The sequence below is a fragment of the Salvelinus alpinus genome, chromosome 28, assembly GCF_045679555.1.
Source record: "Salvelinus alpinus chromosome 28, SLU_Salpinus.1, whole genome shotgun sequence".
NCBI classification, from domain to species: Eukaryota; Metazoa; Chordata; class Actinopteri; order Salmoniformes; family Salmonidae; genus Salvelinus; species Salvelinus alpinus.
Window position 1 is genome coordinate 19,663,855 of NC_092113.1, and position 18,125 is coordinate 19,681,979.

General features: G+C 42.2%; 1 protein-coding gene across 1 annotated transcript; it reads left to right on the top strand.

The window, feature by feature from the left end:
• Positions 1–3,763: 3,763 nt before the first annotated feature.
• On the top strand, positions 3,764–11,610 carry otud3 (OTU deubiquitinase 3). Its single transcript, XM_071372042.1, has 8 exons — positions 3,764–3,924; positions 6,667–6,973; positions 7,241–7,389; positions 7,553–7,665; positions 9,671–9,793; positions 9,908–10,037; positions 10,327–10,517; positions 10,888–11,610. Exons 2-8 carry the CDS (start codon positions 6,765–6,767, stop codon positions 11,044–11,046), a joined length of 1,074 nt encoding a protein of 357 aa, XP_071228143.1. The 5' UTR covers positions 3,764–3,924; positions 6,667–6,764; the 3' UTR covers positions 11,047–11,610.
• The last annotated feature ends 6,515 nt before the right edge of the window (positions 11,611–18,125 follow it).

Genomic DNA, 18,125 nt, shown 5'->3' on the forward strand with positions numbered 1-18,125 from the left:
CACCTGGATAGTATGACAGAACTCTGCAGGCTATCTCTGCAGTAGATTGCAACTCCGCCCCCTTTGGCAGTTCTATCTTGGCGGAAAATGTTATAGTTAGGGATGAAAATGTCAAGATTTTTGGTGGCCTTCCTAAGCCAGGATTCAGACACGGCTAGGACATCCGGGTTGGCGGAGTGTGCTAAAGCAGTGAATGAAACAAACTTAGGGAGGAGGATTCTAATGTTAACATGCATGAAATCAAGGCTTTAACGGTTACAGAAGTCAACAAATGAGAGCGCCTGGGGAATGGGAGTGATGCTGGGGGCTGCAGTGCCTGGGTTAATCTCTACATTCCCAGAGGAGCAGAGGAGCAGTAGGATAAGAGTATGGCTAAAGGCTAAAAGAACTGGTCGTCTAGTGCGTTCGGAACAGAGAGTGAAAGGAGCAGATTTCTGGGCACGGAAGAATAGATTCAAGGCATAATGCACAGACAAGGGTATGGTAGGTTGTGAGTACAGTGGACGTAAACCTAGGCATTGAGTGACGATGAGAGAGGTTTTGTCTCTAGAGGCACCATTTTAGCCAGGTGAGGTCACTGCATGTGTGTGGGGTGGAACAAAAGGGCTAGCTAAGGCATATTGAGCAGGGCTGGAGGCTCTACTATGAAATAAGACAAAAATCACTAACCAAAACAGCAGTAGACAAGGCATATTGACATTAGGGAGAGGCATGTGTAGCCAAGTGATCATATGGTCCAGTGAGTAGCTAGGCGAGCTGGAGGCACGGCGATTCAGACAGCTAGCAGACCGGGGCTAGCAGGCTAGCAGATGGGCCTCAGGGGGACGTCGCAACGGACGAGCCTGTTGAAACCCCCTCGGACGGTTACGTCGGCAGACCAGTCGTGATGGATCGGCGGGGCTTCGTGTCGGCAGCAAAGGGTCCAGGCCAATTGGCAAAAGAGGTATTGAAGCCCAGGAATTGTCTGATGGATTTCTTCGGCTAGCCGGGAGATGGGCCTAGCTCGAGGCTAGCTCCAGGCTAACTGGTGCTTTCTTCGAGACAGAGACGTTAGCCAGGAGTAACCTCTTGGATAGCAGCTAGCTAGCTGCGATGATCCGTAGTAAAGGTTCAGAGCTTGCGGTAGGAATCCAGAGATGTGGTAGAGAAAAAGCAGCCCGATATGCTCTGGGTTGATATCGCGCTGTGCAGACTGGCAGGAATTGACCGGGCTGAGGCTGGCAGATGTCTTAGTTAATTGTGATGACCGCTAGCAGTGGCTAACTGACTACTAGCTAGTAACAATGAACTGTATAGGCTACACTTAGTAAAAGGGGCATCATGTTAACCTTGTTGTTGATCCTTACCTTCTCATATAGGGCTACGGTAATGAGTAGAGCAGGTATAGTACATCCCTTTACACTTTAAACAAAGCAGATAGCTGCTTTATGTACAAGATGTCAATGCATAAACAAATACAAGAAAATACATTCCTAGCTTGTAAACCAGAACACATTGTTTTAGTTTCCAATGCCAATCTCTAATACAGCTGGGAAGGTATACACTGGACTGTGTTTTCTTGTTTTGTTATTTGGACCTTCTTCTTTCCTTCCAATGCCTGCTGATGCACTTTTTGGTCCTGAGGCTACATCTGTGACAATGTCTGATGGTATTCTACACAGCAAACACTCTCTGTCCTCCTCAACCCACTCCTCCTCCACAAGACTCTTTCCAACTGCAATCTGTCATAAGGAGAGGACTGGAAATGAGGGCCTGCATTGTGGGGCATCAAAATATAACACATTTTCACTTTATCCTGAGTCATACACTGTACCACACACATTTCTGACATTAACATAATTCAGAGCTTGTTCATTTGATGACTGTTGATCGTCATGTAGCAACCAAATTTTCATATCTCAGTTGGTAGATATGCAAAGTTGTTTTATAGCACAGAAAGCTTGATCTGAACTTAACCACAACTTTAATAAGTAGGCCTAGCCTACACAATGACCAAAGATATGTAACTGTTGTAAAGATGATTGCCAAGGGGTTGTCTTTCCCTGTTAAAGTGCCCCACTCTATCTCCAATTTCTTTACCTCAACATTAGCTAAACCATTCTTGCTTAGTGAAAATCAAGTAATTCATATTTATCAACACAGTTGAAGTAGGGGTTTTATTGTGAGCTGAACGTTTTACAAATAGGTCATTTTCAATAAAATGTCACAAAAAGGTGTAGAGCGTTCGATTTCTCTGTTGTAAAACAAGGAGACCCATAGCTCTGCTAAAACCATTGACAACTGCGTGCTGTTTTCAAGGGATTGTCAAATACATGTTAACTATTTGGTTGTAATATCATCACCTCCTGAAGAGCATAGTCAGACCTACACATTTCTGATTATTCCATGCAAAACAATTGCACACATTTAGCTCTATCATCAGTTATACAACATCAATTGATCATGTAATTTCAGACATGTAGGGTAGCCTCATGATATCTCTCAATATAGGCCACCATTAATTGGATATTTGAGTGATATTTAATACAAGTGATCTATACCTGACAAGTATGAGTGGTTTATCTTAATTTCCCATCTTTTGTGGGCTCTGCCTATCAAACAGCAGAAGGGCCATTTACCGTGGTACATAGCCGCGGGAAGTAGGGGTGCTGAGGGTGCTGTAGCACCCCCTGAAAATCATAATTTAAAACATATATTAATATAAAGATATATATATATATATTCACAAAAATAGTGCACTGGGCCTTTACTAGTATCAGCAGACCAATATAGATATCTGCAGGATTCAGTAGTTGGAATTGTACGAGTTGTGGCCCTGTCCCTTTCTCTGCTATTGTCATTCTAATAAAATCCAGAAAGAACAAAACCCAGTCCTCAAAGGTGCAAAGTGATGGACAAAGACACAAAACATCCACATGAAATTAAATACTTTCTTGATCAAATAACATGGAAAATATTACTATAACATCCTTACAAACCACTTAATGTACGCTAAATGTACATTACTGTATTGTACATAGGCTGGTCAACTAGGTTTGGTACCTGTAGACTTGAGTACGTTGAGACATCAAGTGGATTGTGATGATATGTGGCTCAGTTGGTAGAACATGGTGCTTGCAACACTAGGGTTATGGGTTTGATTCCCATGGGAGACCAGTACTAAAATGTATGCACTCACTACTGTAAATTGCTCTTGATAAGAGCACCTACTAACATGTAAAATAATTTAATAGACCATTTCAGTTAACACATAGAAATAAGTTTCAATTGCTAAATATTTAAAGGAAGTGGAAAACATATCAAGCAAATATTTTTATATTCCACAAGTATTATCAGATGAACTGTTTAGTACAAATAATTATCAGATTCAAATTACAAATGCTGGTAAATACTCAAATACATTTAGTAAAAACATTTTCACAAAAGTAGTGCACTGTTCCTTTATTGGTCTTGTTTTAACAGACCAATATAGACATCTTCAGCGCGGGCATTTTCTTTTCTGCATCATTGTGTTTACTCATCATGAAAAGCATGCAATTACTTGCAGTACAACTCTGATGATACAGCTAAATGTGCGCAATTGTTTTGCATTGAATAATCGGACATTTGTAGTTGCTGACTACATTAAAACCAAATAGTTATAACATGTATTTAACAATCCCTAGAAAACGGCAAGTAGTTTGTCAATGGTTTTAGTGGAGCTGGGGGTCTACTTGGAGCTGGGGTTTTATTTTCAATAAAACGTATTGTGACGTTTTATTGAAAACGACCTGTTGATATGATTTCATGCACTCACACTTCCGTACTCGGAGATGGTGGCGCTGAACAGCAATTGTAAACAAGCTCATGAGTCAGATCTTATTTAGGCAAAAATAACGTAGTATAGGACGTTCTTTGAGTATCATCGGGTGTTCTCTGTGGAATGTGAGTAACTTGTTACCTTCGTTATATTCTGATGGCTTGACATGTATTCACTTGTGTTTAACTCAAAATCAGCGAGAACGAGACTGGAGCTAGCCAGCTGGCTAACAAACCTATCCATTAGCATTAGCAGCTAACGTTTGCAAACTAGGTTTACCTAGCTAAATAGTCGGCTAACCTAGCTTTCTTGCAGTCATATCCAGCTGACATAACAGTTGCTCGCTAGCTAGCTAGTTGCTGATCAGCTAATGCAATTAGCTATAGCTAGCTAAGGTAACGCCTCAACTGGCCAGTCCACTAACGTTAGGCTGAACACATGAAATGTTTAACGCTTTTTTTCTGATAACTAGTTCATTACATCCGCCGTGCAGCCCAGTTTCACAATATTACCATATGTCCCAGCTGCTTGAAGTAATCACGAAAAAACAGGCCTTATTTTGGTGCATTTTTCACCCTCCCAGCTTCTATTAGTTCTATTGAACACCGTGGCACCAGTTCGCCTCCTGAACGTTCTATTCAATTCATTTGCTATGGCTTCGCGCTAGTGTTCCAGTTTAGCCAACGTTCTTCTGCCGTTTTTCAGCCTTGGGTGAATTTAGACTCGTTCTATTGTCCAGCCTACTGACGTAGCCGTAGGCTCGCTCTAGCTTGCCGAAATCAACCCGTCACAGAATTAGGCATTAGAATATAATATATACTAATATAATTAGTAGTTTAATAGGATCTCTATGCCCTGTCAGCTGTTGCTGTTATCCAGGATGCCAGGTCTACCAGCTAGCTAGCATGACAGGTCCTTGATCACGACTCTCAGTTCCATTACATGACACATACACTACATGACCAAAAGTATGTGGACACCTGCTCATCTCATTCCAAAATCATGGGCATTAATATGGAGTTGGTCTCCTTTTGATGCTGTAACAGCCTCCACTCTCCTGGGAAGGCTTTCAAATAGATTTGGAACATTTCTGAGGGGACTTGCTTCCATCAGCCACAAGAGCATTAGTGGGGTCAGGCACTGATGTTGGGCGATTAGGCCTGGCTCGCAGTTGGTGTTCCAATTCATCCCAAAGGTGTTTGATGGGGTTGAGGTCAGGGCTCTGTGCATGCCAGTCAAGTGTTTCCTCACTGATCTCGACAAACCTTTTCTGTATGGACCTCGCTTTGTGCACGGGGGCATTGTCATGCGGAAACAGGAAAGGGCCTTCCCCAAACTGTTGCCACAAAGTTGGAAGCACAGAATTGTCTAGAATGTCATTATATGCTGTTGCGTTAAGATTTCCCTTCACTGAAACTGAGGGGCCTAGCCCGAACCATGAAAAACAACCCCAGACCATTATTCCTCCTCCACCACCAAACTTTACAGTTGGCATAATGCCTTGGGCCAGATTCGTCCGTCAGACTGCCAGATGGTGAACCGTAATTCGTCACTCCAGAGAACGCGTTTCCACTGCTTCAGAGACCAATGTTGGCGAGATTTACACCACTCCAGCCGACGCTTGGCCTTATGCATGGTGATCTTAAGCTTGTGTGCAGCTGCTCGGCCACGGAAACCCATTTCATGAAGCTCCTGACGAACAGTTCTTGTGCTGACGTTGCTTACAGAGGCAGTTCTGTGAGCTTGTGTGGCTTACCACTTCGCAGCTGAGTCATTGTTGCTCCTAGATGTTTCCACTTCACAATAACAGCACTTACAGTTGACCGGGGCAGCTCTAGCAGGGGAGAAATTTGACGAACTGACTTGTTGGAAACGTGGCATCCTATGATGGTGCCACTTTGAAAGTCACTCAGCTCTTCAGTAAGGCCATTCTACTGCCAATGTTGGTCTATGGAGATTGCATGGCTGTGTGCTCGATTTTATTCACCTGTCAGCAACAGGTGTGTCTGAAATAGTAGAATACACTAATTTGAAGGGGTGTCCACATACTTTTGTATATATAGTGTAAGTCATTGGATGAAGGCGTCTTCTCTACGGAGTAGTTTTGTTAACCGCCCAACGCATCGTTTGCGTTACGGTTTTTGAAGCATAAGGATCTTATCTTTCATATCAGCGAGAAATAATAATACAAGGAAAGGTTAAATAGATACACCTTTTTATCGGGCTTAGGGTTAACTCAGTGTTCCAACATGACCATATCGCCATGTTACAGTGCTTGTTTACGGAAAACAGACGTGCTAATTAGCTATCTAACTTAGTGTGCTAAAAACACCTGTTTCTAAGCATAACTCGGGAAGTTTATCCGAAGTGTAGTTTTGTGGGTTGAGGCACCCGTAGATGTTTGGATCTGTGCAAAACTGCTACAGTAAGTATATATACTTTAATTTGAAGGATTATTTCTCGCATATGAAAGATGAGGGCCATATGTTTCGAAAGCTATATCACAAGCGATGATTATTGACGTTTCTGAACAATAAAAAACAGCGTTGGGATTGTAGTTCACATGAGCCAGTCGTGGGCGAAGCAGAAGGCTGAAAACAGTAGGGAGAAGGCAGAATGCTGCCTACAGTTTGAGAGCTAGACAGCTACATCATAATTAGCTAACCCATTTGGAATTGCAATTTCCTGCTGTGCCACGTATCAACTGACTGAAACTAGCTAATATGAACCATCTTTTTGTAGCTGGCTACTGTCCCAGTTAGTGTATGTGAAATGTGGAAGTAACTGAGTTGTTACACGTTGTAGCTCATTTTCTAAGTTGCATTCAAACTCTCATCTCTTCCTTCCCTCCTCTTTCTGAAACACAGGATTCCACCTGTGTGGAAGTAACCCAACTGCATGTGCCAGTGAGTGACTGAGAGATCTACTGCATCTGTAAAGATCTGTGTCTGTAGGCCCGGCAGCCATGTCTCGGAAGCAGACAGGAAAGCCAGTGCGTGGCGGAAATAGGAAGTGTGACGCGGAGCGGAAGCGGGATGAGCGGTCTGCGCGCAGGGCAATCGCAAAAGACCGTAAGAACCGGCCCCAGGACAGGGATGATGGAGAGGAGTTCGTCAGCTTCTCCAACCAGCTCCATGCGCTGGGACTCAAACTGAGAGAGGTGCCTGGAGATGGGTAAGATTCAGAGAGAGAAGGACCACGTTCCAGGCTGACTACATTGCAGACACTTGCCAGACCTCACAACGCAATAGGTATTTAACATATCAGCTAACCACATATCATATGATATAGCATTCTGATGCCAGGCTGTAATTGATGACGTGGCATGTAATCATTGGTTGATGCAATGCGAAGTCTGCAATGTAGTCAGCCTGGAATGCCACCAAAGTGCTGTTATAAATGTCTGTTATAACGTTGACTAATACTGTGTCCGTCCTGTAGTAATTGCCTGTTCCGGGCTCTGGGTGACCAGTTGGAGGGACACTCTCGGGGACACCTGCGCCTGCGCCAGGAGACTGTGCAGTACATGATGTCACACCGGCAGGACTTTGAGCCCTTTGTGGAGGATGATGTGCCCTTCGCACAGCATTGTAAGGAAACGGCCCAATATGATAGAAACCAAATACTATTTGCATGTGAAAATGTTGTTGGCTGCCCAAGTTTCTGATAGCATGCAAGTCATCCTAAATATTGTCTTTAAAGGTCTTGTCACTCATGTTTCTCTCTGTTGTTATGTTGTTCTCTTCCTCTCAGTGTCAAACCTCTCCCAGCCTGGCACCTTTGCTGGCAATGATGCCATCGTGGCGTTCGCCCGCAGCCAACAGCTTAAAGTGGTCATTCATCAGCTCAACACCCCACTGTGGGAGGTAGTAACCTCAATGACACCCTATTGCCCATATACACTGCTCAAAAAAATAAAGGGAACACTAAAATAACACATCCTAGATCTGAATGAATGAAATATTCTTATTAAATACTTTTTTCTTTACATAGTTGAATGTGCTGACAACAAAATCACACAAAAATTATCAATGGAAATCAAATTTATCAACCCATGGAGGTCTGGATTTGGAGTCACACTCAAAATTAAAGTGGAAAACCACACTACAGGCTGATCCAACTTTGATGTAATGTCCTTAAAACAAGTCAAAATGAGGTTCAGTAGTGTGTGTGGCCTCCACGTGCCTGTATGACCTCCCTACAATGCCTGGGCATGCTCCTGATGAGATGGCGGATGGTCTCCTGAGGGATCTCCTCAGAGACCTGGACTAAAGCATCCGCCAACTCCTGGACAGTCTGTGGTGCAACGTGGCGTTGGTGGATGGAGCGAGACATGATGTCCCAGATGTGCTCAATTGGATTCAGGTCTGGGGAACGGGCGGGCCAGTCCATAGCATCAATGCCTTCCTCTTGCAGGAACTGCTGACACACTCCAGCCACATGAGGTCTAGCATTGTCTTGCATTAGGAGGAACCCAGGGCCAACCGCACCAGCATATGGTCTCACAAGGGGTCTGAGGATCTCATCTCTGTACCTAATGGCAGTCAGGCTACCTCTGGCGAGCACATGGAGGGCTGTGCGGCCCCCCAAAGAAATGCCACCCCACACCATGACTGACCCACCGCCAAACCGGTCATGCTGGAGGATGTTGCAGGCAGCAGAACGTTCTCTACGACGTCTCCAGACTCTGTCACGTCTGTCACATGTGCTCAGTGTGAACCTGCTTTCATCTGTGAAGAGCACAGGGCGCCAGTGGCGAATTTGCCAATCTTGGTGTTCTCTGGCAAATGCCAAACGTCCTGCACGGTGTTGGGCTGTAAGCACAACCCCCACCTGTGGACGTCGGGCCCTCACACCACCCTCATGGAGTCTGTTTCTGACCGTTTGAGCAGACACATGCACATTTGTGGCCTGCTGGAGGTCATTTTGCAGGGCTCTGGCAGTGCTCCTCCTGCTCCTCCTTGCACAAATGCGGAGGTAGCGGTCCTGCTGCTGGGTTGTTGCCCTCCTACGGCCTCCTCCACGTCTCCTGATGTACTGGCCGGTCTCCTGGTAGCGCCTCCATGCTCTGGACACTACGCTGACAGACACAGAAAACCTTCTGGCCACAGCTCGCATTGATGTGCCATCCTGGATGAGCTGCACTACCTGAGCCACTTGTGTGGGTTGTAGACTCCGTCTCATGCTACCACTAGAGTGAAAGCACCGCCAACATTCAAAAGTGACCAAAACATCAGCCAGGAAGCATAGGAACTGAGAAGTGGTCTGTGGTCACCACCTGCAGAACCACTCCTTTATTGGAGGTGTCTTGCTAATTGCCTATAATTTCCACCTTTTGTCTATTCCATTTGCACAACAGCATGTGAAATTTATTGTCAATCAGTGTTGCTTCCTAAGTGGACAGTTTGATTTCACAGAAGTGTGATTGACTTGGAGTTACATTGTGTTGTTTAAGTATTCCCTTTATTTTTTTGAGCAGTGTAGTTTACTACTTTTGGCTAGAGATATTAAGCTGTATAAAGGGTATAGCAATGCACAATTGGGTAAACACTTTATTTTACTATTTGTTTGTTTGTTTTTAAAGGAGATCCCAATCTCATTAAGTTGGCCTATTTTATAGTTTATTATAATTTTTTTCTGAAATAACAATAGGAAAGTAGATAAGGGCGTAGTACAAAATAGAAGGGTATATATGAAAAAGTCAGCGAGGAGAGGCATGAATCCCCTGTTGCAAGGTGGTATATGTGATCCTACCACTAGACCACATTCTGGCACACTACTGTTTTTTAAACTGAAGTCCTCTTCTAATGAAACAGAATGTACGAAATACCCCTATTGATAGTTCCTACTCATTATGTTTCCTCAATTCAGATAAATGGCTCTGAGAAGCTGGTTGGCCGAGAGCTACATATTGCCTATCGCTATGGAGACCATTACGACAGTGTAAGACCATTCGGTGACAACTCTGAGAGCCCTGCTCAGCTGCGTATAGAGGTACGAAAACGACCCTTTCAGCTAAAAACACACTACCAAATGTTTTGACCTTTGGATTAGTCCTACTCTCACAATATCCTTTATCCCCCCCCCACCCCACTCTTGTCCCTCCAGAATCTACATAATTCGAGTGGGCAACGTGAGTTTGGTGACAGCCAGACAGACAGACCGAAAGCCCCCTCGCCCACCTCCTCAGAGGAGGACAATGTGATCCTAAATTCCCTGAAGAACATGGGCCCGAACTGTGAGTGTCTTCTCCCCCAGTGCATTCTGATTATCAGTGTCTACTAGCTGTTTGGGGTCCTTTTCTAACCCCAACTCCTATCAAACTTTAATTTGTCTGCAGTCTTAGCCTACCTCTTATAATAAACATTGCTAATAAATACAACTGATGTTTATTGGCTGTTTTGGGGATTTCCATCTTTTAGAGGGAGCTACCAACCAAAAACCCTTTGATAATGATCAACAGGAGCATCTGATGTGATATATTCACTGCAACTGACCCCATGTGTTTTGTGTGCCATGTCTCTCAGGTGAAGAGGAGAATCTGTTCCTGCTGAGTGTCGCCACAATCAATGCTGAGTGGCTGTTGGATTCTGAGCTATCAGCCCAAGTGTGTCACGGCCAGTGTGCCTCGGGATCATGCTCTGCGTGTAGAGAGGCAGCGACAGAATGCAGTGATCACAAACTTCCACCTGATGGAGGCAACCTACACAAATCCAAGGTAAGATGCTCAAGTTCTAATTCTTGAAAATATATATTCCTTGGGAATTTAACACATTCTATTCAGACAGTAAGCAAATGAGATGGGGAGACAGGCAAGTTGGAGAAACAGTGGGAAAGGTGAACACATGGATTGAACCCTGGTCTCATGTGGGGAGTTGTAATAGTATATGTGACGTGCCGGAGAGTGTTATCGCTATACGGCGGCTCTGCACTCAAATCCCAATTCTGTATCAGTATTCTGAGTCTGTGCGACTATTTCAATTCAAGTTCCAGATTAAATAGAACTGCATTTCTCAATTTAATTCAGAACGGACATGAAGTCCCCCCCTTTTCATCTTGATCCCCTGATTTTTCAACCCCTCTCTCAGGCTTCAAACAAGCAGAGGAAAGAGCAGCAGCACTTGGTGAAGAAAAAGCGACAAGAGGAAAGACATCGACAGAAGGTTCTTCAGAGCAAAGGAACACCTGACCAGAACCTCTCGGAGCCGGTCACTCTAGTGCCAGCTCTAAATACACTTAGTATATAGACAGAGCATGGCCAAATAAAGCAGCGGTTGACAATGTTTTGCACACAGAATCAATCTCAATCACATTGGATGACTTTCATATACCCTTTAGTTTCTTTGCAAATGTATAGTGCCTGCGATAGGGTGTGTGTGAATGTGTTCAGGGTTGTGGTTGACTATGAGGATGTTGGTTGGTGACCCAGGATGGTGTACATAGTTTCCTCTGTAGAGTCAATACAGTGTCTCTTTCTATGCTGGTGAATGAGGGATGATGTTGACATTGACCATTCAGTACATCTTGGCATCTGAGTTCGTTTTGTGTTGAATTTCTTTGATCACAGCCAAAGAAGAAAGGAAAGGGAAGAGAGAGACATCATTGTAAACAGAATGAAATGTTTTGTGAACAATACTGAAATTGTTTAGGTGACTTGTAATGAATTTATATTTTATCTGGTTAATGGCAGTTCCAGTATTATTGATCAGGTTTAAAGAAATGTTAATTTGGGAGATTTGCTTATGAATGATTGTGAAGCACTCTGTCTGGTATGACATGTAATGTGGCAATAAATGAACATCTTTACAGTATTTGATTTCATTAATATTTTGTGAAATATCTCATCTTAAATTTATATTTTTTTACTTTTTGATTAAGCACAGTATGTCAATGACTGAATCAATAGATATCTTCAATAGCTGATACAAGATAGCATATTACATTCTGGTAGGCTGCAGTGTTATTTTCTGTGATAATTTGGGCAATATTTTGGCCAATGATCTACTCAAATTACAAGTATGTTTTATAAAACTGATTGATTATTTTACCATGGATAATGTAGATTGGAGCGGTATCAATGTTCAGGATGTTGACTGACTCCTCACCTTTACTGTGTCACAATAAGGGTGCATATATGACATCAGTGGTCCAGGCTGCAAGCATAGAACACAGTTTCACTCATAAAATCATTATTATGACTCAAGGTTAATACACTCTCCAATGATGTTCTGAATCTGCAAGGTGGTGAGTACCTCTTCATGAGAACTGTATTGATTTTAATTTGTAGCATTGGTGATGTGGTTCTGAGAGCAACATGTGTGAGAAGCATAATGGTATTAAACAATTTAGGTTCAGGTGAATATAGGAAGCTAGAGGTCAAGCAGCATTTTTTAAAGCTATAGGAATACTGGATTTTGATTGTCATGTTTGACATAAATCATATTCTCTTTGTATTTGTATTGATTATGGTTCCCCATTAGCTGCTGCCAAGGCAGCAGCTACTCATCCTGGGGTCCGGCAAAATTAAGGCAGTTATACAATTTAAAAAACATTACAATACATTCATTACAGAATTCATAACGTAAGTGTGTTCCCTCAGGCCTATACTCCACTACAACATATCGACAAAACAAAATCCATGTGTACGTGTGTGTATAGTGCATATGTTATGTGTGCCTGCATGTGTCTGTGCCTATGTTTGTGTTGCTTCACAGTCCTCACTCTTCCATAAGGTGTATATTTATCTGTTTTTAAAATCTGATTGTACTGCTTGCATCAGTTACCTGATGTGGAATAGAGTTCCATGTAGTCATGGCTCTATGTAGTACTGTGCACCTGCCATAGTCTGTTCTGGACTTGGGGACTGTGAAGAGGCCTCTGATGGCATGTCTTGTGGGGTATGCATGGGTGTCTGAGCTGTGTGCTAGTCGCTTAAACAGACAGCTTGGTGCTTTCAACATGTCAATACCTCTCACAAATACAAGTAGTGATGAAGTCAATCTCTCCTCTACTTTGAGCCAGGAGAGATTGACATGCATATTATTAATGTTTGCTCTCTGTGTACCTCCAAGTGCAAGCCATGCTGCCCTGTTCGGAGCCAATTGCAATGTTCTTAAGTCCCTCTTTGTGGCACCTGACCACACAACTGAACAGTAGTCCAGGTGCGACAAAATTAGAGCCTGTAGGACCTGCCTTGTTGATAGTGCTGTTAAGAAGATAGAGGAGCGCTATATTAAGGACATACTTCTCCCAATCTTAGCTACTGTTGTGTCAATATCTTTTGACCATGACAGTTTACAATCCAGGGTTACTCCAAGCAGTTTAGTCACCTCAACTTGCTCAATTGCCACATTATTAACTACAAGATTTAGTTGAGATGTAGGGTTTAGTGAATGATTTGTCCCAAATACAATGCTTTTAGTTTTTGAAATATTTAGGACTAACTTATTCCTTGCCACCCATTCTGAAACTAACTGCAGCTCTTTGTTAAGTGTTGTATTAATTTCAGTTGCTGTAGTAGCTGACGTGTATTGTGTTGAGTCATCCGCATACATAGACACACTGGCTTTACTAGAATTCCTGATTCTACCTGGATTATATTGTAGAGGCCTCAATTAAAGAACACCCTCTGTGTTCTGTTAGACAGGTAACTCTTTATCCACAATATAGCAGGGGGTGTAAAGCCATAACACATATTTTTCCAGCAGCAGACTATGATCGATAATGTCAAAAGCAGCACTGAACAAAACAAGTTTCTAATAGTTTGTCAGTCTGTAATGGACTATATTTCAACAACAGCACCATTTACAAATTCCACACAACATTGTGCACAGGAACAATGCTGGTAGGCTTGACGAAACAAAACGAACTGGCAACAGACAGAGAACACATGTATAAATACACTGGGGATAATGGGGAAGATGGTCGACACCTGGATGGGGGTGGAGACAAGCACAAAGACAGGTGAAACAGATCAGGGTGTGACACGCACCTGCTTCTCTGAACCACTTGATTTTCAAGAATGTATAAAGACTGAACACATAATGACGCCAAGATGTATTACACAACATGTCTACGGCTATAACCATGTAAATACAAGGTGTATAAGTGCCTTTGACTATGTGAACAACATAAAGTTACTTGTTCTTTAACATTGTTCCCAAATAATTTTATGACACATAAGCATGTTCCCAAATAAAGATAACACTGTGCAAGTAGTGTGTTGTAGACAATTAATTTGTAATAAAGGTTATAAAAGTAAACACACATACAGTACAACTAATAAAAAAATACACTTTTGCATAAGTAAATGAACATATAAACATGTTCTACACTACTACTTTAGCAATCCAACAACCTATGGGCTCCGGGGTGGCGCAGTGGTCTAAGGCACTGCATCTCAGTGCAAGAGGTGCCACTACAGTCTCTGGTTTGAATCCAGGCTGTATCACATCCAGCCATGATTGGGAGTCCCATAAGGCAGCGCACAGTTGGCCCAGCGTTGTCTGGGTTTGGCTGGGGTAGGTCGTCATTGTAAATAATAATTTGTTCTTAACTGACTTTCCTAGGTAAATAAAGGTTACATGTAGCTTCTTCGTCATCTAGGCTTTCTGTAATCTTATCCCGGTCCAAGCTAGTGACATCTAGGCCAACTAGAACAATGAGACAGATATTTCACTGGATGTATAAATGTGAAGTATCCAGTTGGCATTTCCACTCACTACCAAATATGGTGATGAAAGGAAGCCCAGTGGGAAAAGATGGATTTTGGCCGACATTCTGCAAATTTTCTCATCAATGAAATATTTGATCTCCATACGGTTTTCTGTTTCCAAAACTATAATCTGTAACAACAGAGTGGACTGGGTTTTGTAGACTTTAACCTTTGCCAAAGTTTTAAAAAATGGCATTGTTTAGAAGGAGTGCAAATTTAGTTATTGCACAAGCGCACTTCACAGAGTACGCTTTTCCTAACGGAAATATGCAAATAAATGCTAGAACGCGCCAATAGGATCTCACTAACTCGTGCTTGACTCTGCCCACGTCCTTGCTTGTTCTGCCCACTATTATTAATTTGCTCCCATTGGAAACGACAGACTCTGGTCTATCTTGGGTTAGTTATAAAAATCTTTGCATGCAACGAACTTAGCTAGTAGCTAGTCCATTTTCTTTAAAAGAACAATTGCGAATGTTTGCAGAAAAAAACAATATCACATTTTTCTACAGCCCCCCCCGAAAATTTTATGTGGAGATTTTTTGAAGCATGTTTTTGGGTGAGTCTGGCCACTACCACTATATGGCTAATGCAAGCAACTAAGCCTGCCAAAGAAATATCAGGAATGGAACTCTGACCAAAAAAACTGTCTGGATGATGCTTCAACACTAAAAGTAAGTTGGCTGGATGTCCTTTGGGTGGTGGACCATTCTTGATACACATGGGAAACTGTTGAGCGTAAAAAACCCAGCAGCGTCGCAGTTCTTGACATACTCAAACCAGTGCGCCTGGCACCGACTACCATACTGTGTCCAAAAGCACTTAAATATTTTGGCTTGCCCATGGCACACATACACAATCCATGTCTCAATTCTCTCAAGGGGGGTTTGTACTTCAGAATCGTTTTGTTGGAGTAACTTAAAAAGTTGAGATGAGACAGATTACAGTTTTTTGTTGAGCAAAACTAGTTGCATCCAGGGAACCTTTTAAAAAAACGGTGACATAAACTGGTTTCTGTGAGAATTACAGGAGTGGGGCTTTTAAACCCAAGCAACCCTACATTAGGAGGTTGGAGTAAGTTCTCTCAGTTACAAAGGCCCAACTGATTCAATAATTTACCTATTAAAATCCAGGCATGAAAATCACACAGTGAATTGTTAATTTTAAGAAAAAACTGTTTCTGTTTTTTAGTAGAAACATCACCATGTGAAGATATTTGTAAGTATATATGTACAGTATATATTATAGGTACATATTTGTATTAGTTGTATTAGTAACTGTAGCAGTAGTTTTATTAGCTGTAGGCCTATTAGTAGTTGTACAAAAATTACTTTATTATGCTCTTAATGTATGCTTTTTTATTATTATAATTTAATTGTTACTATTATAAGATAGTAGTTGCCATTATTCTTGTTACTGAGTATTATTTTATTTTTACACTGTTGAAAATGAAATGGTGCATCTCAAGAGATTTTATCCTGAAAAATGTCAAATAAATAACATAAATAAATATTATTAAAGAATTTTAATAGATATAATTGATTTATTTCACAATTAAATGTGTTCTATATAATCAACCAAAGGCAGTTTAGTCAGTTTCTCATTAATGATCATGACTGACCTTTTTAAAAAGGCAGCTAAAGTGGCTTGCGAAAGTATTCACCCCCCTTGGCATTTTCCCTATTTTGTTGCCTTACAACCTGGAATTTAAAAAAAAATTAAATAATTTGCGCATGCATAACTATTCACCCCCCCAAAGTCAATACTTTGTAGAGCCACCTTTTGCAGCAATTACAGCTGCAAGTCTCTTGGGGTATGTCTCTATAAGCTTGGCACATCTAGCCACTGGGATTTTTGCACATTCTTCTAGGCAAAACTGCTCCAGCTCCTTCAAGTTGGATGGGTTCCCCTGGTGTACAGCAATCTTTAAGTCATACCACAGATCCTCAATTGGATTGAGGTCTGGGCTTTGACTAGGCCATTTCAAGACATTTAAATGTTTCCCCTTAAACCACTCGAGTGTTGCTTTAGCAGTATGCTTCGGGTCATTGTCCTGCTGGAAGGTGAACCTCTGTCCCGGTCTCAAATCTCTGGGAGACTGGAACAGGTTTCCCTCAAGAATTTCCCTGTATTTAGCGCCATCCATCATTCCTTCAATTCTGACCAGTTTCCCAGTCCCTGCCGATGAAAACCATCTTGTTACAGCATCATACTGCCACCACCATGCTTCACTGTGGGGATGGTGTTCTCGGGGTGATGAGAGGTGTTGGGTTTGCTCCAGACATAGTGTTTTCCTTGATGGCCAAAAAGCTCAATTTTAGTTTCATCTGACCAGATTTTTCTGGCCCCTCTTCTGTAAAGCCCAGCTGTGGAGTGTACAGTTTAAAGTGGTCCTATGGACAGATACTCTAATCTCCGCTGTGGAGCTTTGCAGCTCCTTCAGGGTTATCTTTGGTCTCTTTGTTGCCTCTCTGATTAATGCCCTCCTTGCCTGGTCTGTGAGCTTTGGTGGGCGGCCTCTCTTGGCAGGTTTGTTGTGGTGCCATATTCTTTCCATTTTTTAATGATGGATTTAATGGTGCTCTGTGGGTTGTTCAAAGTTTCGGATATTTTTTTAGAATCCAACCCTGATCTGTACTTCTCCACAACTTTGTCCCTGACCTGTTTGGAGAGCTCCTTGGTCTTCATAGTGCCACATGCTTAGTGGTGTTGCAGACTCTGGGGCCTTTCAGAACAGATGTATATATACTGAGATCATGTAACAGATCATGTGACACTTAGATTGCACACAGGTGGACTTTATTTAACTAATTATGTGACTTCTGAAGGTAATTGGTTGCACCAGATCTTATTTAGCAGCTTTATAGCGAAGGGGGTAAATACATATGCATGCACCACTTTTCCATAATTTTGTTTTGTTTTGTTTTTGAAATAAGTAATTTTTTTCATTTCACTTCACCAATTTGGACTATTTAGTGTATGTCCATTACATGGAATCCAAATAAACATCAATTTAAATTACAGGTTGTAATGCAACAAAATAGGAAAAACACCAAGTGGGGTGAATAGTTTTTCAAGGGACTGTACCTTGAAACCAGACTGAAGGGGGTGGACCTGTGATTTTGGCAGATGTCCTGTTGTTGCCCATGGTAACCCATTGCATCACAATGATGGTGATGTCTTAAAGAATATGTGATGTCTGAATCCTACGAGTGTATTTCCCATGGTAACCCATTGCATCTTAATGAAGATGATGATGATGATGATAATAATAATAATAAGAGAGCTTTCAAAATTAAAAATCTCAAAGCGCTTCATAAGCAAAAAACAAACAAGCAATATATCATGACAGGTCAGGTCAACCAATTAGAGGCCAAGTCTTTGAATGCTGCATCCTCTGCAGATGGAAAGGGTCGGATCATGGCTTGAGCGGAGGGAGCTAGTCAGAGGATGGTAAATGATGGTGATGGAGTCTGCTGGTGATCTTGTAAAGAGTCATATAGTCACTGGACTTCTCCTCTTCCACTCTGTGAAGCACCCACTTGGGTGATGCCTTGGCAGCTCTGGGTCCTCTCTACGAGCCCTCTGCCTCAGCACTGCATTCTTCCATCT